This window comes from Melanotaenia boesemani, chromosome 24 (genome assembly GCF_017639745.1).
Source record: "Melanotaenia boesemani isolate fMelBoe1 chromosome 24, fMelBoe1.pri, whole genome shotgun sequence".
Taxonomy (NCBI): Eukaryota; Metazoa; Chordata; class Actinopteri; order Atheriniformes; family Melanotaeniidae; genus Melanotaenia; species Melanotaenia boesemani.
This window is the reverse complement of record NC_055705.1, coordinates 21,627,488-21,640,922: the sequence shown is the minus strand read 5'-3', so window position 1 is coordinate 21,640,922 and position 13,435 is coordinate 21,627,488. Positions and strand designations below refer to the sequence as shown.

The following is a 13,435-nucleotide window of genomic DNA, read 5'->3' as shown; positions in this document are numbered from 1 at the left end:
AGAGCATCTCAGTCTGGTTAGAATCAGCCTGCAGAAAAGTGTCTGCACATCCTCGGCATGGCTTTATCTGAACACGCAGCTCACCTGACTTAAGTATGGAGAGTAAGAGTGCATTTACAGCCATAAGCTGTGGAGGATATAATATAAAGAAACTGCTCAGATCTCACTTTGGTCATTATAGATCTTTACCATCCGCAACCAGCTCTCATTTTTGATTGGTTAAAATCAGAGAAAGCTCTTCTTAAGCGGGACTGTCTGCGGCATACATCAGTCAGCACATGAAAGAAGCAGTAAAGAGAAAGAAGCCGTGTTCATTCTCTCTCTGATATTCTAATGTCCTCCTGGGCTTCTCTCTGAACTCAGCACAGAGCCTTTCTTTCACTTCTTGTTTAAAGAAAGGACTTCAAACACTTTAATCAGCTGGCCGATCAATAACATGGAAAATGTCTTCGGCAAAAGCTTTGTTGAACACGTGGGGGGGTGTAAAAAGCATAAGTGGAAAACAAAAGCAGAGGGTGTGTTTGGTTGTTTGGCTCTTAACAGAAATCCTATAGAGCTAAAGCAGATAAACACGTGAGGAAAAAATAGAAAGATTTCTGAATATTCATAGCTCCCCGAGTGTGGGGACAGCACCTGAAAGCTACATGATTATTAACCAGAGGAGAACGGCTTGGCTTATATTAATCATCAAAGAAAGATGTGACATATCTGCTGTTCAGGGTTTTAACTCCATCACTTTACAAAGGCAAAGGAGGACTAAATTATTTCAGATTATTTTATGAAAATTACCTATCATTCTGCTATAAAGCTAGTCGCATGCCCCTCAAATGTCTCTGCTGAAGCGCTGCCCACACACTTTTTGAGCGACTGCAGCATCATGAAAATAAAGACACCAGCACAGTCAGTTCAGCTATGTCAGCACAGGAGGCATGAGTAATATGAGCAATGCAACTTTAACCATTTACATCCTGATAAACCCTCTACCACAAACAAAGTCGTGCAGACTTATTCCTGATCAAGTCTTTACTAGTACAACCCCATTCCTCAAAAAGTGTAAAATGTAATCAAATACAGATTGCAGCTATTTAATAAATCTCAAATCATTATTTTCTTTTTACAATAGTACAAAAGAAACGTGTTGAAACAGACATTTTACCATTTCGTGGAAATATTAGCTTAAATCTGACGCTAGCAACACTTGGAACAGGAACAATAAAATGATGAAAAAAGTTAATGGCACTAAAGATAAAACAGCTAGAGCAACATACTGCAGCTAATTAGGTTAACTGATAACAGGTCAGTCATATTATTGGGAATAAAGAGCACCTTAGAGAGGCAGAGACACTCAAAAGTAAAACTGGGCAGAGGTTCAAAAATCTGCAAAATACTGTTTCTAAATTGTGGAGCAATTTCAGAAAAATGCTACTAAATGTAAATTGCAAAGACTTTAAATATTCCATCATCTACTGTACACAGTGGTTAATTCCATGAATCTGGAGATATCTCTGTATGCAAGGGAAACTGTAAAACAGGCCTGATTCTGGCATAAACATGGGCTCAAGAAGAACTTTAGAAATAGTCATCTGTGGACACAGTTTGCATTTCTAATTACAAATGCAGCTTAAGGGCTATCATGCAAAGAAGAAGCCATATGTAAACAGAATACTGAATCTAAATTCATTTCAGGAACTATTCACATCCTCCAGATTAAAAGAGGCAGGAACCATCCTGCTTGCTGTCAGTGTTTTGTTCAAAGGTCTCCATCTTTGATGGTATTGGGGTGCATTAGTGCCTATAGAATTGGAAACACCTAGAAAGGTTCCTTCAATGCTAAGAGTAGTAGTGGGCAGGTTGATCCAAATATCGACAATTGATACCAACGTTGGTATCAATCGATACTACTGTGATAACATTGATACTTTAATGTAAAGCTTACAAATTATTAGTCTTCAAAAATAAGGAGAATAAAGTGGTTTTTGGCATCTACATGTTCAAAATCAGCTTCTCACTGAGATAATGCCAGATTCTTGTTTTTATGGTGTGAGTTATAACTTTTGTTGTTTATGCGTTAATGTGTTAAAAATTAATGCATTAATTCCACAGATTAATCTCTTTGCATTAATTAATTTTGACAGCCCTATTAAAAAGGATGAGTATCAGTGACACTAACCCTTTATTTATTTGGTATCGAATTGATACCAAATCTGGCAGAATCACACCATTTTAGATGAAGATGAAAGACGATGCCATTTTTTTATATTGTACACAGCATCAGTACTTCTTTAAATTCTTAATTCTTATTTACTTGACAGTCTGATGTCTCTTTTGTTAGCTCAGTTATCTTAGTCATATCGGCTTAAATCTGCATGCTTAAGTCTCTGTTTCATTTCCATCAAGTGAAAGGTCCAGAAGGTGTTAGCTCCTGATATAATTTCAAAAATAATGTGCAGTGATGAAAGAAACTCATACTCCGTGACACACACACTCTTGACATTTCAGCATCGACTTTCTTCCTGCTCGTCACAAAACCTCCCTCTCACCAAGCAGACTAATTAAGTCTTCTACTGCAGCGTCTTTCCTAGTGAAGCTTAAGAGCTTGATGGACAGCCAGGGAAAGAAAAAGAATTCTTCAGAGTGTTCGAACACAAAAGTCTGTCAAAACCAGAGATTTACAAGTCTTCACTACATTCAGCTCCTCCATTTTAACCCCTTCCCATTCTGGATAAACCTGCCTAAAATGCCTCTCAACTGGCATGACCAAAGTAAACAGAGAGTCCTCCTAGAAATACAGAGATCACAAACTCCGGTCCTCAAGGGCTGGCATTTTGCAGGTATTGGATGTGTCCCTGCAGCAACACGGCTCATTCAAATGAGCGAGTCATTAATAGAGTTGTGCAGAACTTGACAACAAGCTGTTGGAGATCCATTTTATTTGAATTAGGTGTTGCGGTAAGGAAACATCCAATACCTGCAGGACACCGGCCCTCGAGGCGCGGAGTTGGTGCATGCTTCAAATGATGCCTTTTTAATTAATAGGCTCAGATTAATAGGTCATTAACAGGCTTGTGCAGAGCTTGAGGAGATTCATTTAATTTGCACCAAGTGCATTGGAGCAGGGAAACATCTAAAACCTGCAGGGCACTGGCCCCTGACGACTGGAGCTGGGTAGCAGGTTCATGTTAGGTGTCAATCAAAAGCTAACAATATTGGTTTGGTGTTGAAATTACTGTATTGTCGGGATGCTTCCTTGCAAACGTGGCGTAAAAGAGAAAATAAATGAAAGATAAAAACAGCTGCAGGCTGCATCGATGCAACAGCAGAAAGATTTTACTAAACTGTTTTTTTTTTGTTAGTTTGTTTTTTTCAATTAATTCAATTAAAACTGACCATTTTGTTGGCAAAATGTGAGTGGATTACCAGTAGACATTTTCAGTAAGTTGCCTCACTTGTGTGATTTTTGTTTTGATTATTTTGGTGCCAGTTGTGGTTACAGTAGAAAATGCTTTACATCAAACCAGTTTTCAAGAATCTCAGCTTTTAAACATTATATGTGGATGTGGACTTACTTGTGTAAAAATAAGTTTTTAAAGGGGTGATTGAGCCATCCTGCAGAATCCAAAGTTGCTTATAGACACATATGCAAAAATCCCAAGGGAGTAGGCTCAAAGATGCTCTAACAGCTTTTCCTTGAATGCATATCCATCTACTTGAGAAATCCTTTCAACTTTTATTAGCACACAGAGGGCATGTACTGCAGGCAGATGGATGGATTTCCACTGCTGCTGCATCAGTAATTGTTCCTCCACTGACCTTTTTCATGAGCTTTACACTTCCTGCCATCTCAGTAAAAATTCGGGAGCAAAGAACAATTAGATCAATTTAAAGTGACGGCAGGACGGTTATACCGAGGCAGATAAATTATCCACAGAATCTCTACTAATGATGTATTCTATACTTTCTTACCCAACTTCATCATCTTTGTGTTTGACCCCTGCTGAGCTAGATAACCTATCCCTTTAATAAGTGACTAATTAATCCCCAGCAGGACCAGACTGCTTAGCTTCTTCAACTTATAAAACTGTCATCTAAGAATTTAATGTTTTTATAGTTTTTTCAAGTTATGCCTACAGGGTCAGTACTAAAAAGGCAAAAAAAATTAAGAACTTTTTCTCGATGATACTATTTTTTCCCTCTCATATTTCTTCCTCATTGAGAGCAAATACACCAAAGACCAGGTTACACCACAGGGGTAGAAAATCTGTCAGGTTTGACTTATATAAACTTTACCATGTAAAATTGTAACTTGTTAGCTTTGTATACTACAAAGAAATTTGCACGAAAAGAGGCATAAAAGACGCTTCTTTATTTGCCTCCAGTGGGTTAAAATATTTGGGCCATTGCCTTGCCACATAGCTCTTTATTTCTTTTTTACCCCTTTTAAATTTGAGTTATTCAAAAGTCATTGTTCCATTAATTCTAACATGATACCACAAAACAGACTCAAGTCATAATACAACCACCACCATGCTTCATAGATGGATTAATATTTGTATGCAACTACGTACATAACTTTTTCTGTCTCCAAACATAAGGCTTTTTACTCAAATAAAAGACAGCAAAAGCTTTAGTTTATTACTTATAAAAGGAACATTTAACAAAATCAGGGTGTAAAGGACACACAAAAAGCATGAAGCATATTAACTAATAACATGATTCTAAAGCTACTGTTTCCCCAGGCTTTTATTTTGACATTACTCTTGTACAGCGATGGCTTCTATTGACTGCATCCAAATGAGGGAGTTTTGCATCATCTAAGAAACATTGAATGAAGATCAAAGATGTTCAACAAAAGGGAAAAAATTAACCTTAAATAAAATTCTTCTACAAACACCAGTAAGCTTCACCATTGTCTGGCTGGGGTTCACTACACAGGGTGCAAACTACACTAAATATCTAAAAAAATTTTACAGATTTAAGGTGAAATAAGTGTTTGCCCCTCTTTCCTGTCCTCTCCACCTGCAACCATTGGAGGTAAACAGCCACCGTTCCTGGTTCTGCTGGAGGTTTTCCTCTCTACTGTCACCTCATGCAGCTCAGAATGAGGGATTGGATCAAACAGAAGGTTTAATTAAATCTGTTTCTTTGCTCATTGGGCAACTATTTTCATAAACTGGCTTATAAGAACATAGTTACTATAAACTGTTCTAATGTGGATCATATAATGTTTTTAATTGGACTACAGCGATTTGAACTGTCTGTAAAAGTGCCTTAAGATGACTTCATTGTACAAATAAAGTTGAATTAAACTGAAATCTGCATAACTCCTGACAACATAAACTGGCTGAAAACACATTTCGCAGAAAGCTGTAGTTTTCTCACAAGACAGAATTAATCCCAGTAAGAAAAACACTCCATTGAATGCTTCTCCACATTTCAGATAAATCACACACATATGAGTTTCTATTCTGCTTCTGTTGCACGGTGGCCATCGTCAGGCTGAATTATGAGCTCCATCACTGCTGTCAGGATGCTTTCATTTCAGATTGATAGTTGTTTTGTGTGTTGCATTAAAGTACTTTAAGGGGGGGAAACTCACAATTACAAGAATATCTGTTCCTTGAATAATTGCTCTCTCAAGTCTAAATTAAATTATAATTAAAAATCAAAAACTATACGCGTGTTGATAACTAAGACACTTGTCCAGCCCCTCCAGCACTCTGAATCTCATTTCAGCTGGTAAACAACTTGCTAAAGCTGCTTCTTGCGAGTTGTGGCAAGAAGTGAAAAAAAATTTACTAAGGAAGAATAAACTGCACTAACTCAAGGAAATAGAAAGAAGCCTGGAGAACTATTGTGACTGACTAGTACTAGCATGTCAGCCATTAAGTCACCAGCTAAAGTAGTTCTCTGGTTGGTCCTGCATCATCCTGCCTCTAGCATCACCTATGTCGCAAAGACATAAAGATGTAATTCACTGTGACACTTTCTGGTGTGACTCTCCTTTTACTGATTCATGCTGTTAAAACTTGTGACAAGGGATGCAAGAGCTGTTTGTTGCAGCTGAACAACTGGTCATGACACAAGAAAGATAACTCATTTTTTCCCCCAACACACCAGTTTTAGTTTACACCAGTAAGATCAGGGACCTGTTTAACCAAAGTTCCATAACTGCTACCCATATTACTTCAAATTAAGAAAATTAAGTTAAAAAATGTATTAGCAGCTATTTATCAATGCTGTTGTATAATTTAATGGCAGAATTACACTGATCTTATTATAATTTCCTGCTCTGGGAGCAAACAAGCATTAAAGGTCTGTACAGGGTATTTCAGCTCGCAAAACAAAATGAGCCAATCAGCATGGAGCTACTTTTCTAAATGTGCACAATCAATGGAAAAAATGTTTGATTGCATCATTCCAGAGATGAAGCAACTGGTAACACATATGTAAATTGGACAATAAATTAAATTTAAATAATTTTCTTACATATTTTGAGGCAAATTCCTGTGGGGGTAGAAAGACATATCTACCAGTTATTTTCATGAATAGAAAGTCTTGGTTTTTAGACTTTGATTGGCCAATACCACTACTTTCAGTTAGCAAGCATCACCTCAAAACAAGCTCTAACAGCAAGCTTTGATAAATTGATGGATTTCGTTATTTCCCACGGTTGCTTTCACCAAAAAGTGGCTCCACCCCCCCAACGAACTTACCACGTCTGCTCAGCTTGCTGACTGGGCCAGTCCAGGCGGCACATGTGACCCATGGTATCGTTGGTCTTTGGGAATGGTTTGAGGACACTAAAGACCGGATAGGGCACCATGATTAGCAGTGACACCACCCAGGTAGCAGCTATGACGCGGTAGGCGTGGGAACGAGTTTGCCATGCGCGGGACTTCAGTGGGTTGCAGATGGCGCTGTACCTCTCGATGGCAATGGCCACCAGGCTGAAGGTAGAGATGCTTACAGAGACTCCTGCAGGATAGAAAATATGGGCAAAGATAAATCTGTCTGTCATTGATGATGTTCATGATATTCATAGTCACATGTAAAACCAAAATTCTAACAAAATGAATAGTATAGTACAATAGCACAGTAGCCCTGAACGGACAAAATCTTTTGCTGCTGTGCAAAGCTCAGGATGTTTTTTTATTTTAGGCCATTTTTTTTTTTATTATTCAATTCATGCAATTTGTAGTAGGTCTGATCAAATATTTCAATTCTTTTAAATATAGTTGACTTTTTTATCCACTGTCAAGCTGTTTATTTAAGAGATTTATTTTTTATTGATTGTGAGGCTGTGCCGCTCGAATGGGTTCCCACATACATTGGACTCTTTTCAAGATCTGTAACGATTATCCATGGCAGAGAAGAAGTTGTTTACCAGCAAGATACACAGATCAGATGAAAGTGTAATTAACACCAAATCCTACATGAGTTAAAGAGGAAAAGAAAAGGAGCAAGGAGGTGACAAAAGCTGAGAACCATAACCATTCTGATGGAAATGTGAGGTCCTTAGCTAATGAACCTAAATGGACTTGAAACACTAACAAGGACACAGAAGGACTGCAGAAAATGCAGCTTTATGTTTTTCATCAAGGCTACAGGAGCATATTCTGAATTTGAATGTGTCTATACGCTTTTTTAAGACCAGGACAATCAAGTTAGCAAAAAACTAAAAAGAGGAGGTCCTGCACTGCATTTTAACCTTGGAAATTTCACGATAAAGAAAAAACGATCTACACATAGGAAACGGACCTGTTAGCAGTAAATTCTCATCCATAATATCTTTCAAGAATTAAGTTGAAAAAGGCCGGCTCTGTTCTGGGGACTGGTCTGGTGCTCCTGGAGATGATTGCCCAGAGAAGAGTGCTGCAAAAGCTTCTGAACATGATGGACAAAGGAAGAAACAAAACAGTTTGTTCAGATAGAGGCTTCTTCATGGAAGTGGGAAAATCAAGAAAACTGGGTGCACTGGATTCTGTTGAAAGGTACAGGGGTCTGAATACAACTGTAGAAAACATTTTTGCTTATTTTAATTTTAAAAGAAAACCTTGAAAAGGATGATTTTATTTCCCCTTCCCCAAGATGTACGACTGTGTGTTGGTCTGACAAATAAAATCCAAATAAAATATATTTAAGTTTGTGGATGTAGCAAGACAAAATATGGAAAGGTTCAAGAGGTATGAATGCTTTTTCAGGGCGTTGAATAAACCCTTGTAAACATCAGAGGTAGCTATTTACACATTCAGTCTGAATGGATTAATATGAACCACCTAACACTGTAAGGACTAATATTTACTCTCCCTTAAGCTGTTCTCGCTCTCCTTTGACACCTGAGGGAAATAACTGACTCTTTGAATGTGTATAATATACCATGGGGGAGTAAGCTAACTTTCTGAGGGTGAGTCAGGGTGAGACAAACAGCGTAAATATACCTTTACCTGCATGTACAAGCTGCTATTAGGAAAACAGCCCCCCCCCCCCAAAAAAACCCCTCTGTCATCATAACAACCAACAACCTCGAACCAACGTTTTACCATCGCCATATTAATCCCTATTTAATGCTCCTTCACAACAGACGAACACATCCTGTCTAAGCCATAGCTCTGCATTATCACTGAAGGGAGGAAGTCATTACTGTATACTTTTTCCTACAAGCATGGTGCAATCCAATTTGCATATATTGAGCTTGTGAATAGTGGTCTGCTCCAGGTACTGGAAAACAATCTGGAGCCAGTCTGTCTTGGAAAACAGTGATTAAAAATAAACCTTTGTTCCTTTTGGTCATGAGTTTTGTTATTGGAAGCTAAAAGGTTACATACATGATTACAGTCTGATAAAAAAAGAAGAAAACAATAACAAACGCAACAGTTTTAACCTCAAGATGCAAGAGAACAGCGAGGAAATGTGAAATCTGTTGAAGCAGAGATCAGATTTGCCTTATTCTTACATCTCCTGAACAAAGGGACTGACTTGTAGAGATACCGAAGAACAAAGAGAACATCAACTTTTCAAAAGACATCTGAATGCCTTTTCTGTTCCTTGAGCAGCCGTACAGTCTCACAGTGCATTATTAAAAACATTTCAGCTCTTTGTGAGAGGGGTAATTTCCTTTTTGATTGCTGCTACACTTGCAGGAACCCTGACAGGATAGTAGATCCAACAGTAAAATACCAGCTCAGTGTCACACTGAGATGAAGAGGAAAACCTTTAAATTGCATCTACTGCTGTATGTGCATTGACTTTGCAGAGAGATTTGCAAACTGCATGGTGTGCCTCAGCAGCAAAGCATGGAAGAGCAATGCTCAGGACCCACTGATTTTTTTCCCCCACTTTTGAGTGGCTGACATGATGTCTGACAAATCATTTTGTATATTAAGAAAGAGTGTGTGGAGGTGTATCGCTGTGCCAAATTATATTTTCCCATGTGGTGTAGTTCTTGAGATATTGATGCTTGAAAATGGAGGAAAAATAAGAATGCAGGAAAATTGTAGCAAACTGTTGTTTGTGTGAAATATATATATATTGTATATTCTATAATTTAGTTTTTTGTTTAGTTTTAACTACCTGTCCATGGACTGCAGGTGGAAATTTGAGGTCAATGTATTGTTGTGCATGCCCTGTCAAAAAAAGAATAAATTCAAAATCTCCTGCACCCTGAGACTGCACACTAAGCAGAAAGACAGAGTCATTATGCACGAAATATAAATAAATTTGGAAGATAGATTTTTACTTTTGTCAAACTGTCTTGGTGACCCAAGGCAGTGTCTCTAAACCTTTCTGAGCAAGAACCTCCTGGTTGGTGTTTGCAACCTGTCAAATTTTATTATAACATCTTATCTATTTCTCTACAATGGCCTGGTGAACCCTGCAAATTGGGTGAGGGCACAAATAACCTGCTGGGCATGTAGCAGCCAGCCCCTTCATGACCACTGACCACTGTACACAACTGCTTTACTGGCACCAGTTCTGGCTCAGCAGAAGGAGGTGGGTGGCACACTCAACACATACAGATCCAAATGCACTGAAAGAGTCTTGCACAATGAGTCTCAGACCCACACATTTCTTTTAAGTGCTAAGCACAAAACAGAGAAACATAGCAACACACAGGGGGTTTCTTTTGTTGATGCTTAAAGGAGGTCATGCCCAGCTACACCACCAGCTTACATCGACCACTGGAAGATGCAGAAATTCTGTTTTTGTTTTTCACAGGCACGGATAAGTATAGGGAGAACCAAAAGGACAAATCAAAATAATGGGTACACATGAAAGAATTTTCCGAAGTGCATCACGAGGCTTGTGGAAACCCAGACTTTACAAAGAGGGAAGCAAACACAAGGACATGTAGAAGGGCAGAGAAAATATCACAGCAGACAATACATTTACAGAGTTAAATGATCAAACCTGAAAACAAAGACTTGCTTCTATCTTCAGTAAAACCACAACAGTTCTGTTTGTGTCTGCATTTACAGATTTCCTGTAAAAACAGGATTTTCATCAGTTCTTCTGAGGTGTTAGAAATAAATCAGCATTTCCAGGATGCAATTTAGTCATGAAGTTGTTTGTTAGACAGTAACAATCTCTGACGCAATCAAACTGATCAAACTGGTGCAGAGGATAGCCTAGGCTGCAGCCTGTTGGTCAGACAATTTATAACCTTGGCCCATTGAAAAAAAAATGAGCAGCTGATTGGCTGAGTCTGAGATCTACTCAAGAAAATCCCAAAACTGACTGGATATTTTAGGGCAGCCGAATCATGTTCTTTTCAGAAATGTTGGCAATTAAAACCTTTACATACACGAGATGTAAAGAGAGAACAGAGAGCTTTTTTTTTGTTGTCCTTGAGGTCACAAAATAAATTAAATAAATAGTAAACAAGTTAAATAAATAAATTCAAGTTCAAACGCACCCTGAAGAAGGTGGGGACTATTTGCTTAGTCAGCATTTATCTAGTATTCTATTAGCTGGAGGATGTTTGACATACAGCTCATGCAGCAACCCAAGAGAGAGGCAAAAAAAAGCTCTGAGAGCGGAGAATATGTGTGAGTGTGAGGGAAAGAGACAAAGCTTGAGTGCAGAAGATTTTAACCTGCAACACTAAACTTGAGAAGAAGTTTGAAAGACTGAACAACATATTTGAGACCAAGAAGAGCAGAGTTTTGAGAGAAAGCAAGGTGATTTTTGAGCGTGAAAACAAGAAATCTTGCTCTCAAATTGAACAATTACACTCTGGATTAAAAACAGGGAAATAGCCCCGTAGATATACTGAATTAAAATGGAACCTGAAGCTCATCAGAACGAAAATGCAGCTGTTGCAGCTTCAGAGTAACGACACAAACACCAGAACAAGTACTTTACCAAAACCCTGTTGAGAAAGAGACTAGCAAATGTTGAAATTATGCCAAGAAAATGGCAGTATAATTCCCCTTAGAAAGGTAAATGTTCTGTTTTGCATGTAATCGAGTTGGCAACATTTATCATCAGTCTGCTCAATGCAGGCTTAAGGCAGACTAGGATTCACTGTGAGCCAAAAAAGCCCAGTGGTCTATAACCAGCTTATCCACAAGTGACCCTGTTATAACTCTACGTCTTTCAGATGTCAAATAAAAAAGCTGAAAGTTCCTTACAAAGCATTTATGACTCTGTCTAAACTAAAGAATACTGACTTCAGTTCCTCTGACCTGCAGACCATTATTAACCTGTCATGCCACAGTCCTGGAGTCCTTATAACTTCACCTTCATCACTATAGTAGTTGGTCTATACTAAAAAAATCAAAAACCATATTTTGATAATGCGTTATATAGTGCATGGCACCACAGCTGGAGTGGAACCAATTTTTAACCTGAGAGTTTTATCTTTAAGACCAGCTCACTTCTTTTTGGTGTGCTGTGATGGTACTGCGATGCTCACTGTGACGCTACACTGCTGCAACACTGCTGCAACTCTACGCTGCAATGCTACAATGACGCTGCTGCAACACTGCTATGACGCTACGGTGATGCTACACTGCTGCAACACCGCTGCGACGTTGCTGTGACACTGCTATGACGCTACGGTGATGCTACACTGCTGCAACACCGCTGCAAGCTATGCTGCGATGTTACAATGATCCTACGGTGATGCTATGCTGCTGCAATGCTACAAGGTGATGCTGTTGCAACACTACGCTGTGCCATATTTTGTATATGTTAATGGCAGGCAAATGAACCCATCCTATCCTACCTATCCTAATGATTAATGATATAAAAGTTGGTTATAGGTTGGAGAAATAGATATTTTATTATTGATCAACACTTAGTCCTCTCAGATAACTTCTTAAATCAAAGTGTGGGTCTGTTTCTACTTACCCACTTATTCATTTATTTGTTTTTTGACCAGCACCCCAGACCAATAGTTATACAGCCCACCGGGAATCCTTCCTTTATTTCAGTATTAAACTCCAGCAACTTCAACCGATGCCACAATTTTAGCACTGTGTTCATATTCATCAGCCCAGCACCACTCAGCCATCTGTTTTATTACAGCCACGGGAAGACAACACTGATCTGAGATCCACACTGAGATGCACTGATTTATTTAATCTCTAAAGAGTTTGGAAGCAAAAACAAACATATGACTGGAATAAAACTTAATTTAGAATATAACTTCATACTCTATGATGCATTATTACTATAATAATATGCAGTTTCCTTTTATTTGAATGGTAACTAGTTCATTCATCAGCAGGAGCGCATAAAAATCATGACTATAAAAGACCGTAAATGTCACTTTTAAATCCCCATGAGCAACGTCCAGTCATCTTCTCAAAATTGTAGTTGCTCATATTACTAAATTCACAATCCGCATATTAAACCGAGTGAACTTCTCCATTATATGCATGTCTCATGTGTCTTAGTTTCTCCTTCTCTGAGGCAGTTCTAGTTGGTTCATAGTGAAGCTGATCAAAGCTTCGTTGCCTGACACTTGGCCGTATCGAGAGGCAAATGTTTGAGATTCTGCTTTGATTCTGGCCACTGGGCCTCCCAGTTAATTACCAGTCAGCTAACTGAACCAAATGCTCACATTTCCACCCAGCTCTGCATCGTCCCTGCTGAAAACAAAGACTCTCTAATCCTTTTTTTTGTTTATTAAACCCAAGTCTAGCTTATTGTGGTCCTCCTGATAATTGGTATTTGAGCAAAGCTGTGAAGTTTGGAGTCTGGGATCTCTCAGCACACCTCAGCCTGGGAGAGAAGATTTGCATACCACCAATTAACTCGGTTAACGGTGCTCTGAATCAGTGGTTTTCAAACTTTTTTCAACATTGTACCCCCTGTAGAATCATTTTCAGCTACGTTTCGTCTAAATCAGTGGTGTTAAACTTATTTTGGTTCAGCAGCCACATTCAGCACAAGTTGATATCCAGTAGGTCGGACAAATAAAATTAAAGCT

The 13,435-nt window shown here is 38.6% G+C and overlaps 1 protein-coding gene across 2 annotated transcripts in view; it reads right to left on the bottom strand.

The window, feature by feature from the left end:
• cckbra (cholecystokinin B receptor a) overlaps positions 1-13,435 on the bottom strand; it is a 42,209-nt gene that overhangs the window by 7,815 nt on the left and 20,959 nt on the right. Inside the window, exons 3-4 of one of the 2 annotated variants that reach the window (XM_041979306.1) lie at positions 6,924-6,975; positions 6,714-6,800 (exon numbers count right to left, since the gene is read on the bottom strand). In XM_041979306.1, the coding sequence (XP_041835240.1) occupies positions 6,714-6,800; positions 6,924-6,975 (139 nt within the window). Of the gene's footprint in view, positions 1-6,713; positions 6,976-13,435 lie in introns of both variants that reach the window. The other variant, XM_041979305.1, reaches the window with a different exon arrangement.